We start from the raw sequence: 23,638 nt of genomic DNA on the forward strand, positions 1-23,638 counted from the left end.
GAAGAGCAAATTAAATTCAATGTAAGAAGAAAAAAAATAAAAATTAGAGAAGAAATCAATGAAACTGAAAACAGGAAATCAATAGAAAAAATAATAAAACCAAAAGCCAGTTCTTTAGAAGGGTCAATATAATTGATAAACCTCTAGCCAAGCTAACTGAAGAAAAAAGAGAAGACACAAATTATCAATATAAGAAATAAAAGAGAGGACACACTACTGATGTGCAGACACTAAAAGGATAATAAAGGACTACTATGAACAATCTGTTAATCTAGAAGAAATGGACAAATTCCTTGAAAGACACAGTCTCCCAAATTTACACAAGAAGAAATAGATAACCTGAATAGGCCTATATCTATTAAGCTGAATTAATCATTAATAATCTCCCTGAACAGGGGGTGCCTAGGTGGCTCAGTTGGTTAGGCATCTGACTCTTGATTCTGGCTCACATCATGATCTCAGGGTCATGAGATGGAAGCCCTGCATCAGGCTCTGTGCTCAGCAGGGAGTCTACTTAAGATTCTCTCTCTTCTCTCCCTCTGCCTCCCCCTCCACTCTAATACTAATTAACTAAATAGATACTTTTTTAAAAAACCCAAAACGTCTCCAAACAGAAAGCACCAGGCCCAAGTGGGTTCGCTGGTAAATTCTATCAAACATCTAAGGAAGAAATTACATCAAATCTCTATAATTTCTTACAGAAAACACAAGTGGGTCTACTTCCTAACTTACTTTGTAAGGCCAGTATTGCCCCAACACCAAGACCAGACCAAGACAGTGAAGAAAGGAAAACTATAATATCTCAGAAGCAAAAATCCTCAACAAAATATCAGCAAGTCAAATCCAGTAACATATTTTAAAAATTATATCCTATGACCAAGTGGGATTTATCCCAGGTATGCAGGGCTGGTTCAACACTTGAAAATCAATAAATATAATCCAGTACATCAGTGGGTTAAAGAAGAAAAATCACGGGGCACCTGGGTGGCACAGCGGTTAAGCGTCTGCCTTCGGCTCAGGGCGTGATCCCGGCGTTGTGGGATCGAGCCCCAACATCAGGCTCCTCCGCTATGAGCCTGCTTCTTCCTCTCCCACTCCCCCTGCTTGTGTTCCCTCTCTCGCTGGCTGTCTCTATCTCTGTTGAATAAATACATTTAAAAAAAATCAAAAAAAAAAAAAAGAAGAAGAAAAATCACATAATCATACCAATAGATGCAGAAAAAGCATGTGACAAAATCCAATACCGATTCACGATAGAAACTATCAGGAAACTAGGAAGAGAGGAGAGCTACCTCAACTGTATAGAAAACGTCTACAAAAACTCTATAGCTAACATCATACTTAATGATCAGAAACTATATGATTTTCCCCTAAGATTGAGAACAAGCAAGGATGTTTCCTTTCACTACTCCTCTTCATCATTTACTGGAAGTCCCACCTAATGCAATAAGAAAAGAAAAGTAAGGAAGAGTAAGAAACAAAACTTAGAGAGGAAGAAACAAAACATTGGAGAGGAAGACACAAAACTGTCTTTGTTCAGAGATGACATGATTGTCTATGTAGAAAATCCCAAAGAATAATAAAAGTAACTTCTGGAACTATTAAGCAATTATATCAAGATTGCAAGATACAAAAAGTCAATAGCTTTCCTATATATCAGCAATGAACAAATGAATAATCAGAATTGGGATTAGAAGTTAAAAATACAATGCCATTTACATTAGACACCCCCCCCCAAAAGAGAGAGAGAAATATTTAGGTACAAATCTAAAAAAATACATATAAGAGCTATATATGAAAACTACAAAACTCCAATGAAAGCAACCACAAAAGATCTCCAATATTTACTGGAGAGATATTCCATGTTCATGGATAGGAAGACTCGATACTTTTAAGATGTCAATTCTTCCCAAATGGATCTACAGATTCAACACAATCCCAATCAAAATCCCATTACTTTATGAATACTGACAAATTCTGAAGTTTATCTAGAAAGGCAAAAGATCCTGAATAGCCAACACAGTATGCAAGGAAAGAACAAAGTTGGAGGACTGACACTACTTGACTTCAAGACTTACTATAAAGCTATAGTAATGAAGATGGTGTGGCACTAGCAAAAGAATACACAAATAAATCAATGGAGCAGAACAAAAAACCCAGAAATAAACCCAAACAAATACAGTCAACTGATCTTTGACGAAGGTGCAACAGCAATTCAATAGACAAAGACAGTCTTTTCAACAAATGGTGCTGAAACAACTGGACATCCACATGCAAAAGTATGAATCTGGATACAAACCTTGTACTTTTCACAAAAATTAGCTCAAACTGGATCATAGACCTGGATGTAAAACACAAAACTATAACATTCTTAGGAGTTAATATAAGAGAAAATCTAGGTGACCTTGGGTTTGACAAAGACTTTCCCACCAAAAGCACAAACCATGGAAGAAAAAATTGACAAAGTTGACTTCATTAAAATTAAAAGCTTCTGGGGCACCTGGGTGGCTCACTCAGTTGAGTGTCTGCCTTCAGCTCAGGTCATGATCCCAGAGTCCTGGGATCGAGCCCCGCGCCAGGCTCCTTGCTCAGAGGGGAGTCTGCTTCTCCCTCTTCCTCTCCTCTGCTCACCCGCCCCACACCACTTGTGCTCTCTCAAATAAATAAAAAATTAAAAAAAAAAAAAAAAAGAAAAAGCTTCTGCTCAGTGAAAGAGACTAAGAAAAGAGAATGAAAAGCCAAGCCACAAACCAGAAGAAAAATCTTTTCAAAACACTTATCTAATAAAGGACTAGTATCTAAAATATACAAAGAACTCTTAAAACTCAACAATAACAAACCACCTGATTTGAAACTGGCAAAATATTTGAACAGACACCTCACCAAAGAAGATACACAGATGGTAAATAAGCATATGAAAAGATGCTCAACATCATTTCTCATTAGGGAACTGCAAAATAAAATAACAATGAGAAACTACTACACACTTATTAGAATACCTAAAATACAAAACACTGATCAAACCAAATGGTGAAAAGGATGCAAAACAACAGGAACTCTCATTCCTTGCTGGTGCGAATGCAATGGTACAGAGGCTTTGGAAGACAGTTTGGAAGTTTCTTTGCAAAACTAAACATACTTTTAACCATATGATCCAGCAATCAAGTTCCTTGGTATTTACTCAAATCAGCTGAAAGCATATGTCACACGAAAACCTACACACAGATGTTTATAGCAGCTTTATTCATAACTGCCAACACTTGGAAGCAACCGAGATGTCCTTTAATAGGAGAATAGATAAATAAACTGTGGTACAACCATACAATGGAATATTATTCAGTTCTAAAAAGAAACAAGCTATCAAGCCATGAAAACACATGGAGGAAATTTAAAAGAAGCAAAAAGCTATATATGGTGTGATTCTAACTATGTCATTATGGAAAAGCCAAAAACTATGGACAAAGTAAAAAGATCAGTGGTTGCCAGCGGTTTGTGGAGGAGAGAGGGGGCTATATAGTTGTAGTACCAAAGAGATGTTTGGGGGCAGTGAAACTATTTTGTAGGATACTATGATGGCAGAAACATGTCATCATACATTTGTCAAAACCCACAGAACTTAACAACATTAAGTATGAAACTTAATGTCAACTATGGACTTTGGGTGATAATGGTGTGTTGGTGTTGGTTCATGGATTGTATATAACAAATGTACCATTTTGGAGAAGAATGATGATGCGGGGCAGTCAATGGGTATGTGTGTGGGAGGAGGTATATGGGAACTCTCTGTGCTTTCCACTCAAGTTTTCTGTAGACCTCAGACTGCTCTTTAAAAAAAAAAAACACAAACAAAAACAGAGAGAAAGACATAAAGAGCCCCAGACTCTTACTCATGTTCTAGGAGACAGTGGAAACAGCAGCTGTCTATAAGGATACTGGCAGTCACAGCAGTTCACTCTCTATCATATGACCACAGAGTTTTTCCTTGGTGCCTCAAAGCAAGACTAAATAAGGATGATTCTAGCAAAAGACAAAACAAGGGGGAAAAAAACTTAAATCCAGTGATCCTGGCCAACCATCAGAGAACAACAGCAAAACCAAGCTGCCAAGTCTCATCCTCTCAATTGGGTCTTCAACTTGTAGGCTGGAAGCCTTGGGAATGTGTCTAGGGATGAAATCTTAATAATCATGACACAATCACGTGGTAGGTGAGCTCTACCAAACCTGATAGCCTGCATGCCTCTCTCTGCCTCTGCTTCTCTGACTCTGTTCTGTTGCTTGGAAAGGAGAATTAGAAACCTTTTCTCAAAAACAGCTTTTAGCCTCTCTCCAAGATCTGTTCTAAGAGCAGGAAAGTGAAAAGTATGATTCAACAGTACAGTTAAAATACGGAACAATGGGAATCATTAGCAAATATATCAGAGAAGCTAATTCGGGAGGGTAAAAAAGGGCAAGTTACAAAGAAGGAAACGATTAAATTATATTTCAGTCCTATAAAATTGTTCCTTTTGAGGCTGCCTAATTCAGAACGGCCATCTCTGACTGTGCTGCTCCTGGGAAGGTAGAATGAAGAATGGGGCTGGGGCCCAGACTCATCAGCCTGGAAACACAATTACTATCCTTCTGCTTAGTTGTGATATGAAGTCAAGAACCAGCTTGCTAATTGGTCAATAGAATAGAGACCAGAAACTCCAGGGCAGGTCCAACTGAACAATTTATCAACTTTTCAAAATTCTTTTTAGAAAGCCAGTCGCAAAAAAAACACATATTGTATGATTCCATTTACATGAAATGTCTAGAATCGGCAAAGCTATAAAGACAAAAAGTAGATTAGTGGTTGCCTAGGGCTGGAGGAGGCAGGGGAAGGGAAGGGGGAAGGGAGAAGTGACTGCTAATGGTATGGGAATGTGATAAAAATGTTCTGAAATCTACAGATAGTGGCAATGGTTGCAGAACTCTGTGAATATATTAAAAACCACTGAACTTTAAATAGGTGAACAATATGGTATGTGAGTTATATCTTGACAGGGCTATTACTAAAAAATACTACTCAATATAAATTTTAGTCAATTTGGGAAGCAAAATATGGCATCCCATTTCCAATATCCCTTTGCATTTAATAATTTCAAGTACTCGTGAGTATCTTTTGTTTACTGGCTCACAGTATTTTTTTTAGTGTGTACTGCGTCTACCCACATCTTATGTGCATTTTTATGTTCGGTTAAGTTTTTTCTTGCAGACTGTCTAAGCTCTTTGTAAATTAATAAATTGGTTTCTGTCTATGAAAAATAATTCTTCTTAGAGCAATACAACATGGGATTATTTGGACATAAAAAGCATTCTTCCTCTCTAAGTATATACTGAATGGCATCCTAGGAAGAACACTTATTCTTCTTTCCAGAAAGCTTCATTCAAATGCAGTCTTTAAATCTGCTTTAAGAAGGAAATATAACTAAGCACTTTGTCATACTCACTTTGTCATCTTATCACCATTTAAAAAATCTCATCTAAGACTATAGTCAATTATTCTATAGCCTGGGGACCTGGAAAGAGGCCCTGGTGGTAGATAACAAGACTTCCGCCAAGGGTAGAAGTCTCTCTTATTCCCATTTACAGTTTCGACACTGAAGAAAATGACCAAACTATATATAGTTTGTTTAAAAATAAAAGCTTTAGGAGATGTAATCCACGTACTGTACAATTCACCTACTTAAAGTATACAATGCAAGGGGTTTTAGTACATTAACACCAGTGTGCAACCATTATCAAAACCAATGTTTTACAATGACCACCAGTACTATCTGATTTCAGGACATTTTTATCCTCCTCCTCCTCCTCCCCCCGCCCCCCCCCCCTCCCACAGTACCTTACCCATTAGCAGTCACTCTGGCCCACTCTCTTCCTCCTAGCCCCAGGCAACCACTAATCTATTTTCTGTCTCTATAGTTTTGCCTTCCCTGGACATTTCATCTAAATAGAAACATGCGACAGGTGACTATGGCTGGCTTCTTTCATTTAGCACCATGTTTACAAAGTTCATCCATGTTGTAGCATGTATCAGTACTTCATCCTTTTTTATGGCCAAAGAATGTTCTGCTATATAATAGTGTTTATTTATAGAAAACACACTGCATGGAACCTAGCAATCATAAAACTGTCTGAGGGAAACAGAACTATTTCCTGTGGAAGGAAAAAGTGGGTTTGTTGTTTTTTTTTTTAAAGATTTTATTTATTTGAGAGAGGGAGGGAGGGAACCAGCGGAGGGAGAGGGAGAGGCAGAGGGACAAACAGGCTCCCTGATGAGCAGGGAGCTGGACAGGGGCTCGATTCCAGGACCCGGGGATCATGATCTGAGCTGAAGGCAGACGTTTAACCAACTGAGCTACCCAGGCGCCCCCAGAAGTAGGTTTTTAAAGAGGTTTTCAGGTTTTCAATTCTGAGTATATTACCTATAGCTGAAACCAAGTCTTCACTTTTTCCTGAGGCTAAAATAAAAAAAAAAGAAAGAGTATTAGGGGACATCATTTTCTATAAAAACAAAAATGAACAGGTATCATGTAGATGTCTATAACTCTGATATAGGAAATGTTCTGAGTAAGGTATGTGGTCTATCAGATTTAAGCTGTTTAATAACTGCTCTAATTGGTCACTTAAACTGATCAAGATAAATCACTGTACAATATAAATTTGAAATGTATTTAACATAAGCCAAAGAGTAAACATTTTATAGACAAAGATATCAATGACTACACATGCTCTTAGCAGGGACTGGGCCCCTAAATCAACAAAATTTTATTGTCCAATAAACTCCTAACGGCTTTAAAAGCTCCTACTCTTTAAAAACAAGGGTAGCATTAGTCCATAGACAAATCACGAACTTTGAAGGCAGATCCAAGATAGATGAGGCAATGCCTTATTGTTGAGGTCAAAGGCATTAGATGAAGCCAATAAAACAACAAATCATAGTCTGAGAGCTCAACAAAGAAATCAGCAAGGCCTGGAATAAAGAACGTGTACAAGGAAGTGAAAAGAAATAGCTATGAACTATTTCTACATATCATCGCAGCTTCATCAAAAATTTTCTCAAAATAACAATTCAAACCAAATTATGTGACCACAGCAGAGTAAGTTTTATAACACCTGAAGAGAGGAAGAGATATTAATCTTACATTCATTAGGGCCAGAGCAATGGACAGAGCCTTCCTATCCAGAGCAAGAGGTACAAAGAACCTGGTATTAATTTCTTAAAAAACTGTGACAAAAAGCACCTAACATAGATTTACCATCTTATTTTTAAGTGGTTCAGTAGTGTTTAGTAGTTTAACCAGTTCAGCAATGTTAAGTATATTCACGTTGTTGTGAAACAAATCTCCAAAACTTTTCATCTTGCAAATATGAAACTCTATACCCGTTAAACAACTCCCCTTCCTGCCCCCCACCCACCCCATCCCAGCCCCTGTAACCAAAATTCTACTTTGTTTCTATGAATTCGACTACTTTAGAAACCCGTGTGAGTGGAAGCATGCAGTAATGGTGTGTGTTTTTAGCATGCGCTTTAAAGTAGAGATGCATAACTAGATAGCATGCACCCGAAGTCATTCACAGACAAGGTGGTGAAATCGGGAACATACTCAAATCTACAGGAAGCAGTTAGTTCTGATGGGAGCAGATAACCTCTAGGCTGGGCATGGCCATTTTCCCTTAAAAAGCCACTCAGAGGGGTCAAACAGATCACAGGGCTCATGCTACTACACCTAGTGTTGTTCAGAAAAGCCCAAAGGTGGTAGAGTTGCCATAAGGATACTTTGCTTTCTGATCCAGGGATCACCAATGATTCAATCACATTGCCTTGAATGTACCAATGTCATCTGGAGTTCAGCGCTGTATTCCACCCTAAAGCAAAGAGAGTAAGTTGCTCTTCACCAGGTCCTCACTCCTTCTTCCCATCATATCAAAACCCAGGATTAATCCTGACTGTTGGCTGGGCGACTGGTACCTCCTAGCTCTCTGAAGTCAAGCTAAGATGCTCCTGTGTGGGTAGATGAAGAGGCTGAGGCCCATTTTCATCATCATTCTGCAGACCTTCCCTTCTTCTATATATATATATGTATGTCCTAATGAAGCAATTATCTAACACTTACACTAATGATGTAATTGGGAGAAGTAATTATGAAAGCAGAACATCCATTTTCAAAGAAAAGAATATCATTACCTTTCTTCCACCCACAAACATTATTTAAGACAAAAACAAATAAGCTCACAAGAACACATGCTACTAAAAGATTATCAGGAACAACATTCCAAAACCCACAAAGTTTAGGAGAAATGCAGAAAAAAACCTCCAAACAAAAACAAAAGTTAAAAACCCAGCATTCGGGGCGCCTGGGTGGCACAGCGGTTGAGCGTCTGCCTTCGGCTCAGGGCGTGATCCCGGCGTTATGGGATCGAGCCCCACATCAGGCTCCTCTGCTATGAGCCTGCTTCTTCCTCTCCCACTCCCCCTGCTTGTGTTCCCTCTCTCGCTAGCTGTCTCTATCTCTGTCAAATAAATAAATAAAATCTTAAAAAAAAAAAAAACACCAGCATTCACTCCCACCAGGCAGGATTTCCTCAAAGCCTCTACCTCTGACAGAAGACATACAGGGGGATAAGAGCAGTGAGAATTACTCTGCCTCCACTTCCACAACCCCCACAACCTGGCACTGACTACAGGACCCCGCCACCTCTGCTGCTGGGAGGACACTGGCTTAGGCAGGTCCCTGAGAGAAGCCTGGAAAGAAGTCGGGGACGCTGTCATCCTCTCACTGATGCACAATGGAGCTGCTCAAGGGGTTGCTCAGCAGCAAGAGGATGGGCAGAGAGAGGGGGGAGGGTGGGAGAAGGACTGAGGGAGAAAGAGGTGAGAGAGAAAGATGAACAGAGCATATGACTGACTCAAACACTGAATGGCTCTCACCAATCATTTGTCTTAAATTGCTGAGACTCCTGCAGCTTTTATCGTTTGGTGGAAGCACAAGTGAGTAGAATTGGACCAGAGGGTCCTGGGCTTGTCAGCAGCAGGAGGGAAACGACCTTTAATGCTGCAAAGAGGATGCAGATTTCAAAAGCCTAAAATCTGCAATGAAGGGAAATGGAAATGTGCTGAACGTGGGTTTGACTGGCAGCTTTCCTCATCTGTCGATCACAGGGTAATAAACACTGGGAGATGGCAGAAATGAAGATAAATGCTTTCAGCAGCGCCATTCCCCACCCTCCCCTCCTCTTCCGCCCCCACTCAGCACATGACAAGAGTTAAAGCAAGAAAATAAATCAGCTTCTTAACCAACTCTTTTGTTAAAACTTTCCTTACAGGCCACCTACACGTGAATTATTGCTCTATGAGCCTACATTCTCATTAGGGAGCCCAGTTTGTAAAGGGTGAAAAGCTCCTGTCAAATCACACCTGTACATTTCAGGGAACAGTATTACCCAGCTGAGTCAGTCTGGGCCAACGTGTAAGAGGCCAGGGCTGCTCCCTGAGGGTGAGGCAACCCCCCCCCCCCCCCGCCCCGGGGTAAAGTTCTCTAATCCAAAGCCTGGCTCACTCAGTTTAAAGGAGACTTAGGAGCACCAACAGCAGCATGTTGCCACTTCACCGCAACCACTGCCACATTACTACTGAGCCAGGGACAGAAAGGCTAAGCTCCAAGGACTAACAAAAAATCCCCTGGGGCTTGGCGGTCAAAGGTAAAATCAATGAGAAAGTGGACTACAGAGTAGAACACTCAGCCCTGAGCATCAGCTTCACATTCACTTTTGGAGTGAGAGAAACCTTTAAAAGGTGGACGATCTTACAGGTTTCCTACAAGTAGACCCAAGAGAAGTACTGTGTATTTTGGGACTTGTGACACTGAAATAAAGCACCCAGCCAACCTGGTTTTTGTAACAAGACTTGGGTTTTTAGAGTAAGATGAAAAGGTCAGCAATTCCTAATGCTTGTGGCAGTTACTTGTAAGAAGATGGTTGGAATTCCGTAAAAAACTACATCCTGATTCTGCTAAAAGTGGGCCTGGCAAAAATCTTAGCAACTAGATCATTTAAGACATTTGAAAAGACACTGCTCTACTGGCCCAGCCAGGCTATTTCCCTCTAGACCCTGAAATCCTGGAAAAAGATTTCAGACCTTTATTTTAAAGAACAGGCACCAACTAGTAGAAAGTCTGGAGCAAAAATATGTGGGAGAAAGTGTGGTGACTGGGTCTGTTTCAAACCACAAACTGCTCAGAAGCTTGAGTAGTCCACAGAGTCATGCATATGCTGTGGGATCCTAGGAGATCAACACTTGTCATATGAAGATAGTGAATTTGAAATAGTTTCTAATTAAAATCCACTGTTCAGGGGCGCCTGGGTGGCTCAGTCGTTAAGCGTCTGCCTTCGGCTCAGGGCGTTGATCCCAGTGTTCCGGAATCGAGCCCCACATCAGGCTCCTCCGCTGGAAGCCTGTTTCTTCCTCTCCCACTCCCCCTGCTTGTGTTCCCTCTCTCACTGGCTGTCTCTCTCTCTCTGTCAAATAAATAAATAAAAATCTTTTTTTAAAAAATCCACTGTTCAGACATTAATACCAGGCACAAAGTGGAAAAGCATTATTAACGAGCCCCATATTGAGACACAGCTAAAAGGATGTACCTGGAAGCTAAACAATAATCCAAACTAGCCTTTCCAGTCTGTAAACCTCAATAAAATCTTATCTCCTCCTGAAACCTTTTCTGAATTAGAGAGAAATCTCTGCCCACACAATATTAGCCATTTTCATAACACAAAACATTTGTCACCTTTTAGGTTACCTAAGTACATAAAGTTTGCTCTGAGTTCAAGTGTTTATAACTCTGTATACTTAGCCATCAATTTTTAGTTGGTACTGCATGCTTTTTCCTTTTCCTTTTTTTTTTTTTTTTTTTTTTTAAGGAATGGTGCAGAGGGAGAGAGAAAAATCTTAAGCAGGCTGCATGCCCAGCACAGAGCCCAACACAGAGCTAGATCTCAGGACCCTGAGATCATGACCTGAGCTGAAACCAAGAGTCAGATGCTTAACTGACTGAGACACCTGCACAACCCTCCTTCATTTTTAAGATGACAGAAGGGGTCAACTTTTTACTCACATTTTAAATACTGTACAGTCATGGGACTTAGGATATCATCATACCATACAGCAAACACGAAATACACAAGGGTGAGGAACATTGATGGAAACTGCAAGGAATGTCGTTGCCAGATTTATAAACTGTTCCTTCTACAAGTGAGAAAACATGTCCTAGTCAGTTTTTACTGCTTTTATCTATTATGGGGACAGGCTGAATTATAAAGAACCAAATTATATGGGAAGGGAATTTCCATTCCGATGTATACACCCAAGAATGGGACTAAGGAACTACAGTTTGCAAAAAGAGCTTGTCTTTAATTGTAAATAAACCTAAACATCCATCAAGAAGAGAACAGTTAGGGGCACCTGGGTGGCTCAGTCAGTTAAGCGTCTGCCTTCGGCTCAGGTCAAGATACTGGGGTCCTGGGACTCCCTCCTCATCAGGGGGTCTGCTTCTTCTCCCTCTCCCCTTCCCCCCTGCTTGTGCTCACACTCTCTCTCAAATAAATATAATCTTAAAAAAAAAAAAAAAAAAAGTTAGACTATAGTCAATCACACTATGGAACACCACACAGCCATTAAAAAAAAAGTATGCAAGTACTGACACGGAAAGATGTCCTTATCTATCATTCTGTAGGATCTCATCTCTATTAAAAAACAAAATGGAGAAAACTACATAGATGAGTAAATACACACACATATTTGCTTGTCCATAGAAAAAAATTTTGAAAGACACATTCCAAACCAACCAGGAATAAGACGAAGAGACGTTTATACTTTTTACAGTATATTACAGCATATTTTGATAGTATCTGAATTATGTACAATGAACCTGTTATTATTTTACAGATTTTTTTTAAAGATTTTATTTATTTATTTGACAGAGATAGAGACAGCCAGCGAGAGAGGGAACACAAGCAGGGGGAGTGGGAGAGGAAGAAGCAGGCTCATAGCAGAGGAGCCTGATGTGGGGCTCGATCCCATAACGCCGGGATCACGCCCTGAGCCGAAGGCAGACGCTTAACCGCTGTGCCACCCAGGCGCCCCTATTTTACAGATTTTAAAAGGGCAGGAAGAGAAATAAGTTACCTTTATAATTATCTATTAAAAAGTTATACATTTTGCTATTTAATATCCCCAAATTTAACACATACATTTATCTGTTCCATGAAGCTAACTAGTTGAAGGACTGAGAAAAATTCCTTGGTCCTGGGTTTGCAATAAGGTTCACAAATCACGAGTTTCCCATTTTCACTGAGTGCCCATCAGAATGTGCCCTGAGATGCTCGTCATACATCGAAGAAGTTAGGTCTTTTTTACCAAAATAACCTGTGCTATGTGACTAAAAAGAAGCCAGCACAATTCCATCTCTGGATAAATATCTTAGAGATAATGCCACACATATACACAAGGAGATATGTTTAAAAAAAAAAAAAAGTCTGAGGCATGCTATAAAAGTAAAAATCTAGAAAACTTAATGCTCATCAGTAAAGGAATAGATAAAGAAATGCATACAAATGAACATAAAATACTATGTAACAATTAAAAGGAACAAATCAAATTAATCAAACTGTCAATGTGGATTGATAAAAACGTAATACTGAATTTCAAAGTTATAAAATGGGGGCACCTGGGTGGCATAGCGGTTAGGCGTCTGCCTTCGGCTCAGGGCATGACCCCGGTGTTATGGGATCGAGCCCCGCATCAGGCTCCTCCGCTGTGAGCCTGCTTCTTCCTCTCCCACTCCCCCTGCTTGTGTTCCCTCTCTCACTGTCTGTCTCTGTCGAATAAATAAATAAAATCTTTAAAAAAAAAAGTTATAAAATGATACACGTGGTATGATACCATTTATATAAATACAACTCTTTTTTTTTTTTTTTAAGATTTTATTTATTTATTTGACAGAGATAGAGACAGCCAGCGAGAGAGGAAACACAAGCAGGGGGAGTTAGAGAGGAAGAAGCNAGGAAGAAGCAGGCTCATAGCGGAGGAGCCTGATGCGGGGCTCGATCCCATAACGCCAGGATCACGCCCTGAGCCGAAGGCAGACGCCTAACCGCTGTGCCACCCAGGCGCCCCTATATAAATACAACTCTTAAAACACAAAACAGGGGTGCCTGGGTGGCTCAGCTGGTTAAGAGTCTAACTCTTGTTTTCGGCTCAGGTCACGATCTCATGGTCCTCGGATCGAGCCACACATTGGGCTCCTAGCTCAGCACAGTCTGCTTGGGGTTCTCTCCCTTTCCCTCTGCCCCTTCCCTCTACCCCTGCTCGTACTCTTTCTCTCTCTAAATAAATAAATTTAAAAAAATCTTTTTTAAAAACCACAAAAAAACACAATATTTTACTAATATATTAAGTTATAGGGGCACCTGGGTGGCATAGTCAGTTAAGCATCTGACTCTTGGTTTCGGTCCAGGTCATGATCTCAGGGTTGTGAGATCAAGCCTGAAGCTGGGCTCCGTGTATGCAAAGTGCAGAGTCTGCTTGAGACTCCCCCTCTCCCACTGCCCCTCCCACCCCTGCGTGGGAGCCCTCTCTCTCAAATAAATAAAATAAGTCTTTAAAAAAAAGTTATAAAAGACAGATTGCAATTATTTAAACCAAATTCATGATAGGAGTTGACTCTATATAGAGCAGGAAATATAATTAAGAAAGTCAAAGGAACTTCAACTTTATCTGCAATAATTTAATTTTTAAAAATTGAGGCCAACAGGGCAAACTGGTTAACAACTCTTAAATCTCAGCTGTGGGCGGAAATATGCTTGTTATACACATACATGCCTGTATATATGTATTATGCATTTCTGTAGTGTTAAAGTGTCTCACTATTGAAAGGAGGGAGAAAGGGGATAGAAGGGAGGAAGAAAACAAGCAAGAAACAATCAAATAGGGACACAAAAGAAAGACCTTTAAATGCTTTCCCACAATCTTAATCCTTGCCCAACAAGGTATGGGCGAGGCAGTAATTGACTGAAATGAAATAGTTTGGGATATGGAGCCCCACAAAATTCCAAAGGTGGGCAGAGATGGCCACATTTCATTTACTTGGAATTCCTCACATAAAAGATTTTGCTCACAGAAACATGTCCTGAGACTTGATGAATCAGGTCTCTACCACGCAAAGCCTGAGCTACTACACTGGTGAAACAATCCAGTAGGCAGCTATGAATGGCAGATGGTCACACAAACTTTGTACCTCACCAAAGCAGAGACTCTAAGGCCACGGGCTTCCTGGGTACACACTAGGAACAGTCTGTCTGCATCAATGAAATGTACAAACAGATGCCCAGCCCCAAGTTTTTCTCTTAGAAACCATCTTGATGCCTTCTAATATTTTACCTTGAAAGAAAGGTTTACTTTTAATGCCAGGTTAGATAAATTTCTGAAAGGGGCCTGTGGCAAAATTTTAGTTTTAAAAAAGAGATATTTCACAAGGGAAAGCAGAAGGAGATTAAGATATGTTTTAGTCTTGTCTTTTCTGCCAGAACTGCTTATATGCTTTGCTCAGAAAACACTGGACCTGCCGTAACACTTCAGGGATGCCTGCAAGCCAGTGAGCATGGTGGCACACACACCTTTTTAAGACTCTGTTGCTGGTCATCATAAAGAAAGCATAATAAGATGCTGACTTCCCTGTAAGGCCCTTGGGTATGAGTAACATGAAATAATGTTGGCAGTTAACACTAAGCCATGGGCTCTTGTCCCTTACAAAATAATCTATCTTCCCTTCTACTCTTCTTGCTCTGATCCATCTTTCAATGCCAGATTATTTTTAAAAGCAGAGTTTTGACTGTGTTGCTCACCTGTTCAAAAGCTTTAATGGCTCCTCATTGCCTAAATCGAGCAAAATTCCTTGGTTTGCTATTGAAGGCCCTCAGCAATCTGTCTGTCACCTACCTTTCTGCGCTTATCTCCCATTGTTTGTTATTCATATCATTTTGGAAATATGTTTTAAATATATCCCCACTTTTATACTTTTGCTCACACTGTTCCTAGATTCCTTTCTCTCTCCTCTAATAAATGTTTACTAAAATCCTCTGATCCTAGCCTTATTCAAGGACTCTCTTAATCCTTTTTTCTGGGATGCTTTCCTTTTCTTTCTTTTTTTTTTTTTTTCTCTAAGATTTTATTTATTTATGTGACAGAGAGACAGCCAGCGAGAGAGGGAACACAGCAGGGGAGAGGGAGAGGAAGAAGCAGGCTCCCAGCCGAGGAGCCCGATGTGGGACTCGATCCCGGAACGCCGGGATCACGCCCTGAGCCGAAGGCAGCCGCCTAACGACTACGCTACCCAGGCGCCCCTGGGATGCCTTTTCTGATCTCACTAACCTGATATGACTGTCTCTTTGGAAGCCCTAAGCATTTTGCTTAATTTCTCTTATTCTGACATATTCCTTCTGCTCACAGCCTGCCCTCCTGTCCAGGCTGGACTCTCTGTCATTATTCACTGCATTTGAGGATAGGTATAAAATTCAGTCCACCAGAGGTTCAACTCAAAATCTACACACCAACCGCACTTGTTCTGTACCCACTCAAAACTTTCCCAAACCTGAATCCCCCCAGTACACTGAAAATGGGTTCTTTTGAGGGGAAGGGCACATAACAATTTTCTTATCTTCAGACGAACGATCTTGATGCTCTGCCACAGAAGGTATACAGTAACTCCATATTAAATACAGACACAAATGTGTACTTGAACATGTGTGACTCTCACCACTAGGCTGTTGGTCCCTTAACAGTAAGGACTATCTTAAATCCCTCTGAGAGATTTAAGCACCTCCCAGTCCTTGTATCCTATGGAGCACCTTGTACAAAGCACATAGTTGCAACTCAATTCATTGACTTGGAGCCAAAGTACCTTTGCCTTTGAGAAATATCCACTCAACCAGCACAAGGACACTTCCCAAATTCCTAAAACCCCCTTTGTTCTATTGCTAAAACTCTAGGAAAGCGCCCAACCTCTGGAAACCTACAAAGTACAGTAGTCAGGGCACTAAGAAATTAATGGTTACATGCAGAGGACACACTCCAAGAATTTATTTCCTTCATAATTGCAGCCAAAACAAAGCAGGGGTGGGCAGACTTTTTACTGCAAGTTGGTATAACGTTAAAAAGTTTCTGCCTCTGGCCTCTGGAAGATCCAAGCTGGGAGCAAGCCGTCCCCTTTGTCTGACTCTGCAAGGCTCTTGCCTTAAGGCCAACAGGATTAGTACAGCCATTTCATGCTCTGAAAAGTCAGAAAAGGCAAGATGGGGAGCTTTTCACTTGAGGAAATGCCTAGTAGTCAGAGATGGTTCTGTTTTTGTTCAAAAGATAAGCAGGGATGCTGAGGTTAAAAAGCAAAATTTCCAACAATGCTTAATGAAAGGTTTGGAGACAATGTACAGAATTAGGCAATGAGATAAATTCCAAGAAGAGAGGAGCAGGTGCCAGAGCAAAAATGCAGCAGAGAATCAGCACTAGATGTTTTCATGCATTCAAAAATTTCCATGTATTTAAAATGTCATCAGGACGCCCTGTGAGCACAGACTTGATGCAGCAATTAGGGATGCAGGCTTATCCCTCTTGGCATAAAATACCCACAAATAAAGCTCCTGGTATAAAAGTCAAAAGAAAGCAGAAAGAAAAGCTTTACCATAAAAAATTGAGCAGTCGCCATTCTCTAGGTTTAACAGATAATTAACTACAGACCTTCTTATGAAGAGGAAAACTCAACTCAAATACGGTATTCAAAGGCACAAAGACTGCAGAGCCCGAGGTTGAGTTTAAAACTGGGATCTACAGTTGGGGCTTCAGAAGGTCAAAAGACCACTGAAATAGCAAATAAAATTCTGTCTGTACAATATTATGTTAATTGTGTCTTTTGTTTTCTATATTTAATAGTGCTTTGACATCTTGGTTGCCTTACCTACTGAGGGACTACCCCTCCCTGGGCCAGCTATTTCCTGGAGACAGCAGCAAACAACTTGCCTGCATGCATGCAAACCAACCGAGCCCATTCTGAGAACCCCTTTCCAGACTGACAACCACTTTCTTTATCAAACTCTCACACAGCAAACCGGTATCTCCTCTGCCCTAAACTACCCCAGGCCCAGGTATGGGCAACCAGGGACCACCTCACAGCCCAGAGTCTGACAAACTTATTCAGGCTATCTAATCCTAAACTTACTCAGCACATCTGCTCTGCCTCACCCATTCCTCCTGAAAACCCCAAGAAAGGCTCTGGCTCACACTTTCTCCTCACCTCCTTCTGCCTCCTGACTGACCGCCATACTTCCCCCATGCCTGCACAGTATGGTGTGTCCCTTTACTCTGGGAATTTAAAGTAACAATCTTTTTTTTTTTTTTTAAAGATTTTATTTATTTATTCGACAGAGATAGAGACAGCCAGCGAGAGAGGGAACACAAGCAGGGGCAGTGGGAGAGGAAGAAGCAGGCTCATAGCAGAAGAGCCTGATGTGGGGCTCAATCCCATAACGCAGGGATCACACCCTGAGCTGAAGGCAGACGCCCAACCGCTGTGCCACCCAGGCGCCCCCAAACTATCTTTTTTTTTAATGGCAACTGTCTCCGCATCTGTTGGCCTTACCATACCTGAAAAAAACCAAAATCCTGGGTACGCTTTAATACAGCTACCTGTGCACCTTTTATTCTGAGAGGAGAGTCCAAGCTTTTAAACATACATTCTCACAGAGCTCATTGTCCTCTAAAAGATTAAGAACTAGTGACTTAAATGTTTCAGGTCACACTGGAGCGCTAGTTCAGTGGAAGAGGACATATCACTGATGAAGCCTTTCTAGGGCACATGTAAAGCCAGGTGGTTGTTCTTTGAGTGCCAAGAGAAAATGGAAATTGCAGAGGGCTTTGTTTATTTCGTTTTTCTTGGCTCTTTGCAGTGCAGGGGATCATAAGGCAAGGGCGTATAAAGGGAGAAAATTCATAAATCCCTGAAGTGGTGATGGTGGTGATAAATTACCATTTCTCTCAAATAATACAAAACTTATGAAATGCTTAAATATCCACAGGGTTTGGGAGATGAGGGATTGTCTATGTTATGTTCTATAAAACAACTAGCACACTGTGCCAATCAACGACAGTATCGCTGGCAAAGAGATAACGCCTTGGCCTTCAACCTCACTAAGGCTGACAAAGATAGAGAGATTTTTTAGACCAAGTACAGAGTCTTGAGACATGCCCAGAATAAAGAGCAGTGATCTCAAAACAGAAAGCTTTTTGATGGCTAAGTGAGGACTGAATATTAAACAGATATCTATGTCCTTCTTCCTTGCTTGGAGCCTATAATCCATTTGGAGGGATAAGACTTACATCAAAAACATTACAAACAAGAAAAAGACAAGGTGTCTAATGAGTAGTACAGACAACTAGAGCCACAGCTGCTTAGGAGGGGTCACTGGGCTTGGGGAGGGGAGATCTGGAAAACTCAGGGTGGAAACAGGAGCTGGGCTTAAAGGAAGGAATGACAGGACTTGGAAATTAGGAGAGGAGAAGGGTTCAGGGTAGAAAGAGGCTACTGCTCAAGGCAATTCAGGGTTCAAGGGCTATTACCAGTCCCATGGAAGCAAAGGCTCATATAAAGAAGAATATAAAAGTCAGGCTGAAAAAAGACAAGGAATTTGTCATCAGTGCAGCAGGAAATAGAAATCCTTTGAAATTTTTGAGTAAGGGAATTATAAAGTGGATAGCTTTTAAATTTTAATTTTTATCAAAGCACTACATACACATAATTTTAACAGTTAAAGAATATTACAAGACTAATAAAGTAAAATAGCAGCCTCTTGCCCCATCCTCTCCCGATTTCTGCTCTCCAGAAGCAATTACTTTTCAAATCTTTCAGCTGTTTTTCTTCTGATAATTAACTGTCATATTTCTACTGTCACTAAATTTTCCATTTCGGCTATTATCTACCGGCTTCCTATGATGGGAGATGATTTCTCCCACCCTCTTTCCTCCCCCTTCCTTCCAAAATAGCTATAACACATTTTTAGGTTAAATAATGTTAATTATTTACAGTACTAGGACTATATAAATATTCACAACATACAGGAATAGTAAACTTTTATTTCCTTTCACATACAGTTTTGTTTCTTCTGCAGGAGAAAGACTCTTGTCACTCACTACTCATCTCCCTCCCTTTCCCTTTCTACAATGAGCATGTATTTTTGTCTAATTCCTTCACTGTCATTTTAGAGGGAATTTAGGAGAGGATAGAGATAAAAACAGGTGTTCATTCCTTCATGTTTACCAGAAGTCTGGTCACATTTTATGAAGAGTACTCTGGCAAGTATTTCAGAGGTGGGACAACAATAAGCAGAGCAACACCAGTTAACAGAATCAGGGTTAGAACAGTGAGACAAGAAATGAAGGAACAATGAGAGATTCCATCAGGGATGAACCATCTCAACACAGCAGGAGAACAGAATATGGCAGAGCTGGTAAGAAGTAAGAATCCAGGGGCGCCTTGGGTGGTTCAGCTGGTTAAGTGTCTGCCTGAGACTGAGCCCGCACCGGGCTCCCTGCTCAGCGAAGAGCCTGCTTCTCCCTCTCCCTCTGCCCTCCCCAGCTCCTGTGCGCTCTCGTGCAGCACCCGCACACACTCTATCTCCAAAAAATAAATAACATCTTTTAAAAAATCTGTAAAAACTCACAGGCCTAGCACGTGGGGTCAGGAAGAATGTTGGCGGCATTAGCAAAAGCAGGGAGGGGAAGAACATTATAAAAAAGAAAGTTTGGTTTTTGACACATTAAATAGAGGATGGCTGTGGACCATCCAAAGTGAAAAGAATTTAATAAAATGTCAGTTATTGGGGCGCCTGGGTGGCTCAGTCAGTTAAGCATCTGCCTTCAGCTCAGATCATGATCTCGGGGTCCTGGGATCAAGCCCTGCGTTGGACTCCCTGCTCAGCGGGGAGTCTGCTTCTCCCTCTACCTCTGCTGCTCCCCACCCCTGACCTCCCCCCACCCCCACTCGTGCTCTCTTAAATAAATAAGTAAATAAAATCTTAAAAAAAAAAAAAAGAACATAAATCACAGTGATCAGTTATACCAGAATGCAAGGTATGGATATCAGATGACTGTAACTTTAAAAAAGTGTTGCTATATGTTGCTCTGTCTTACTCTTAGATTTTACTCTCAAGAAAACTTATCTTCACATTGTACTTAGGGTGTACAGTGTATTTACAATATTTTTCCTGCCTTCTCATATTTGTGTACATATTTTCTCTCTCCTGCTAGGTTATTAGCTCCCTCAAGTCAGGAACCTTGCTGGGGTTGTTTTTTTTTTTTTTTTTCATATTTCGAGTCCCCAGTGCTTCTGTCACAGCCTATTTTGCTGCAATGCAAGGGTTAGATTCCTAAAGACATTCGAAGTAATAAGAAAAATCCTGTTATAAAAACAATGTTTTTTTGTGGAGAGGAAGGGTTAGGCACTAGAGAATTTAACATACACCCAAACCTATTACCTGGGGCACTTTAAATTAAAACATATTACAGCTATATGTATAGAAGTACAAGCCTAAACCAACTAAATCTAACATTTGATTACATCTTCCTTTTCCTTACGAGTGATGCATGGGCCCTCTTGGTCTGTATAACTACCAGCACACACTGCTTCCTGCGCGGTCTTCTCACCTTTGCCACGCATTGTTCTTACAGTTCACAGACCACTCCCGGAAGGCAGCACTGGTTTTCAGCCAACTGCCTTCATTCAACAAATGCCTGAGGGCCTCCTATGTACTTCTCACCGTCCTGTGCCCTGCGGGTAAAGCATTCATGTTTTTCCTAAGTGAACCGCATGTTTAGGGTTTGGGATCAAATTCTGGTTCCCTAATTAATTGATGAAATTAAGGTTGTAAAAATTTGCATTTTGTTTAAGTTCTTATACGTTGGTATCATTCAATGCATATAATTAAATTAAGAGCTCACAAAACCCTTTCTTTCCTCTGTACTAAGGTGATTTTAGAGCTACTTCAAATTCTTGGCACAGATATTTGAAGGACATATAGTTACGCTGAGTGAAGCAGTGTTTTAAAATTTCCTCTTTACTTTGGTTCTACTGATTTGCTCTCAACTTCATCTATAAGAATATGGATGTATGTCTCTTACCTTTTCTGCTCTGTCACAGTGACGTAGCTCCTAAAACAGAGACTTCCTCCTAGGCCCTATTCATTCTTTTTGAACTCTTCTCTTCCTTATTAACTGAGATACAACTCACATGTAGAATTCACCCTTTCAAGGCGTACACTTCAGTTATTCACAGAGTTGAGCAACCATCATCACTGTGTAATTCCAGAATATTTTCATCAGACCAAACAGAAACCTCATACCCATGAACAGTCGCTTCTTATTCCTCAGTTCCTACCCAGTCCCTGGCAGCTACTTTCTGTCTCTTTGGATTTGCGTCTCCTGGACATTTCATATAGATGGAATCATACAATATGCGGCCTTTTGTGTGTGGCTCCTTGCACTTAGCATCATGCTTTCTGTGTTCATCCATGTTGTAGCATGGATCAGTACTTCGTTTCTTTTTGTGGCTGTATGATAGTCCATTGTATGGATATAACGCATTTTATTTACCCATTTATTAGGTGATGGACATTTTAACAGTTTCCATTCTGTGACTTGTTAGGAATAATGAACACTGATGTACAAGTTTTTGTGTGGACATATGTTCTCAGTTGTATTGGCTATATACCTAGGAGTGGAACTGCTGGTTCCTATGGTAACTCTGTTTTTAACTTCTTCAAGAACTGCCCTCTCTTAAACAGTGTTCCTTTGATCACTTCCCTTTGAAAAGCTTTCCTTTCTTCCTGTCCACCAGCTCCACCTCAGCTTTCCTGTTTGCTTTTGTCTTCTTCAGATTTCCGAGTTGTCACTTTAATGAAAATAACGCAGACATTTTAATTTTTTTAAAAGATTTTATTTATCTGAGAGAGAAAATGAATAACCAGGACCAGGGGAAGGAGAGGGAGAAGCAGACTCTCCGCTGAGCAGGGGTCCAACTCGGGGCTCGATCCTCGGACCTTGGGATCATGACCTGAATCAAAGGCAGCTGCTTAACCGACTGAGCCACCCAGGTGCCCCTTATATTCGTTTTTAAAAAATACGTAGCAAAATACTTTTACACTAATCAGTCATATAAGTAAGACCTATACTATCTTCTGAGGAAAACTTCATAATTACTACCATTTTCTGAATGCTTATTATGTGCCAAGGGTCATGATAAGTTCTTATTCAATAAAAGAGTCTCATTAAACCTTCAGAGTTACCTTAAAGGAAGTTTGGTTATTCATTAGACAAATACTTATTGAATACCTACTTCCTGCCAGACAATAAACAAAACAGACAAAAATTCCTGCCTTCATGGCAATTACATTCTGGGAGGAGGAAGAGGAGAAACATAACAGAAATGAGTTCACCACATAGCATGTGAAATTATGTCAAGTACCACAGAGAACTACACAACAGGGAAGAGAAATGGAAAATGGAAGGGGTGGCGGGTTGGCAATTTAAATAAATAGGGTAGTCGCTGAACGGTGTTACTGAATCCCTACTCTACAGATGAGGAAACTGAAGTTCTGATAAGTTCAACAACTTTCTCATGGTCACCCAGTTAGTAAGAAGTGAGAGGAAATCTGAATTCAGCTGCCCTTATTATTAAGCTATATGGCCTCTCCCCAAGCTAGTAATAAATTCAGTTATAAAAGTTTACTTTATCAGCTATTTCCTTAAGATTATGTTGGCATTTTTAATCTTTCAAAGGGGTTAAGGAATAACTTTTTATTTCAATATTTGAGGTTTCATTTCACAACCACATTAACTTTTACAAAGGAGTGGCAAATGGCCTAAGATCTTTGATTAATGTTAAATTCCTGGAAAAGAGTTCAAAATAATAATTAGCCAGGCATAGTCAGGACATGTCACAAACTACATTCAGCCTGAGAAGACGATGCCCAAACCCTGGACAGGCCCCACCTCCCTCCTTACTGCGGCTGTGACCACCTCTATTGTGTTCCAGAAGTATTTATTTTATGTCCCAAGGGTGCCTAGCACAAGTCAGATGTTCTCTAGTGATTCCTTTTTTTAAGCGGAGATGGATCCTTTTCAGCTACCTGAGCCTGTCTCTTAGCATTGAGGTGTTCCTATCACCAGAACATCCAAAGTTGGCAGTCCCAGTGTGTTTTAAGTAGTTTAAGTACTGCAAATAACCTGAGTGCTAAGGCATAGATCTACTTTTATTCCTTTTGACCTCAGATCATATCTTGTCCAACGGAAGTTAGAGCACTTTGCCATTTTTTTCCTACTTAATCCCTAGAAGGAACATGGAGGTAAGCATGACATCCTCTCCTGTCAAGTGGACAAAGAGACTAAATGACTCACTTAAATTATATAGTGAACGAGGCAGAATGACAACAGCCAGGCTGTCAACTTCTTGTTCAGCTTCCACACAAGATCAGTAGTTCCCAAGTCTTTTTGTGTTCACAACATACATCTGGGTACTAT

At 40.5% G+C, this 23,638-nt stretch overlaps 1 protein-coding gene across 13 annotated transcripts in view; it reads right to left on the bottom strand.

Moving 5' to 3' along the window:
* AMBRA1 (autophagy and beclin 1 regulator 1) overlaps positions 1–23,638 on the bottom strand; it is a 167,422-nt gene that overhangs the window by 45,900 nt on the left and 97,884 nt on the right. For 5 of the 13 annotated variants that reach the window (XM_011227947.3, XM_034644732.1, XM_034644731.1 and 2 more), the window contains one exon: positions 6,447–6,482. The exons of the other annotated variants lie outside the window; for them this stretch is intronic. In XM_011227947.3, coding sequence (XP_011226249.2) covers positions 6,447–6,482 — 36 coding nt within the window. The remainder of the gene's footprint in view (positions 1–6,446; positions 6,483–23,638) is intronic. 13 annotated transcript variants of the gene reach the window in all.

The sequence above is a fragment of the Ailuropoda melanoleuca genome, chromosome 16 (genome assembly GCF_002007445.2).
Source record: "Ailuropoda melanoleuca isolate Jingjing chromosome 16, ASM200744v2, whole genome shotgun sequence".
Classification (NCBI taxonomy): domain Eukaryota; kingdom Metazoa; phylum Chordata; class Mammalia; order Carnivora; family Ursidae; genus Ailuropoda; species Ailuropoda melanoleuca.